The sequence below is a fragment of the Pterocles gutturalis genome, unplaced genomic scaffold, assembly GCF_000699245.1.
Source record: "Pterocles gutturalis isolate BGI_N339 unplaced genomic scaffold, ASM69924v1 scaffold18177, whole genome shotgun sequence".
NCBI classification, from domain to species: Eukaryota; Metazoa; Chordata; class Aves; order Pterocliformes; family Pteroclidae; genus Pterocles; species Pterocles gutturalis.
This window is the reverse complement of record NW_010110581.1, coordinates 50,534-51,474: the sequence shown is the minus strand read 5'-3', so window position 1 is coordinate 51,474 and position 941 is coordinate 50,534. Positions and strand designations below refer to the sequence as shown.

The 941-nt window shown below is 57.0% G+C and overlaps 1 protein-coding gene across 1 annotated transcript in view; it reads left to right on the top strand.

The window, feature by feature from the left end:
* Positions 1-584, top strand: part of LOC104461751 (kelch repeat and BTB domain-containing protein 11-like) — a gene marked incomplete at its 5' end in the record, with an annotated part of 913 nt that extends 329 nt beyond the window's left edge. Inside the window, 1 exon segment of the mRNA XM_010073443.1 lies at positions 1-584. This exon segment is cut by the window's left edge and continues 33 nt beyond it. Within this exon segment, the coding sequence (XP_010071745.1) occupies positions 1-584 (584 nt within the window).
* Between the last annotated feature and the right edge of the window lie 357 nt (positions 585-941).

The window sequence follows — 941 nt, the reverse complement described above, 5'->3', positions numbered from 1 at the left end:
GCCCTGTGGCACCCCTCCCCAAGGGTGCCTTTGCTGTGGCTCATGAGGCCACTACCTGCAATGGGGAGATCTATGTGTCGGGGGGCTCCCTCTTCTACCGCCTGCTCAAGTATGACCCCAAGCGTGATGAGTGGCAGGAGTGCCCTTACAATAGCAGCCGCCGGCGCTCTGCTGACATGGTGGCCTTCAAGAGCTTCATCTACCGCTTCGACGTGAGCAGTGGCCGTGGTGGGGAGCAGGGCCCAGGTGGTGGGACTGGTGGTGGTGTCGAAGTTTTCCGGTACAACACGGTGGCCAAGCGCTGGAGCCAGTGTGCCAGCCTGCGGCCCAGCAGTGGCCCCATCCAGCCCTTCCGCTGCGCCCCCTTGGGCAACACCATCTACTGTGTCAACCGGACCGGCACCCTCCGCTTCAGCCTAGCCCAGGATGGTGAGGTGGAAGCGGATGGTGGGCTCAAGGGCACCTTTGACGGGGAGCTTCTTAAAGCTCCCCTGGATGCTAAGGGTGTCCTCCTACCCTTTGTGCTCATCCTGCCCGAGAGGCTGGACAAAGCAGGGGACCAGGAGGGCTCCCTCTCGCTGTGAGTTGGCCGGTTGGCTCTGGCTTCCTGAGTGGGGAGCTGGCTTGCAGCTGTGGGGACCCACAAACTGCCCGCTACAGAGGCTCTCTGGCTAGTCTGCAGAGAGACGGGGCTCCCTCTTTTCTCCGCTCCCAAGATTTTGAGCTGGAACCACTTGGTCGTAAGTCAGTTGTAACTCTTCTCGTGCTGTGCTTTGTGTGAAAAGCTGAGCACATGAAAAGAAAAGCTGCTATAAAGGATAATCTCTGGATTATGTTTGTGCCAATTCCTAATCTGAGAAAAACTTTTTTACACCTGGATTTCTGAAAAATTCCTGACAACAGTGTTGTAATGGGACGTAACTTTTAAGTGTTGGTCACGT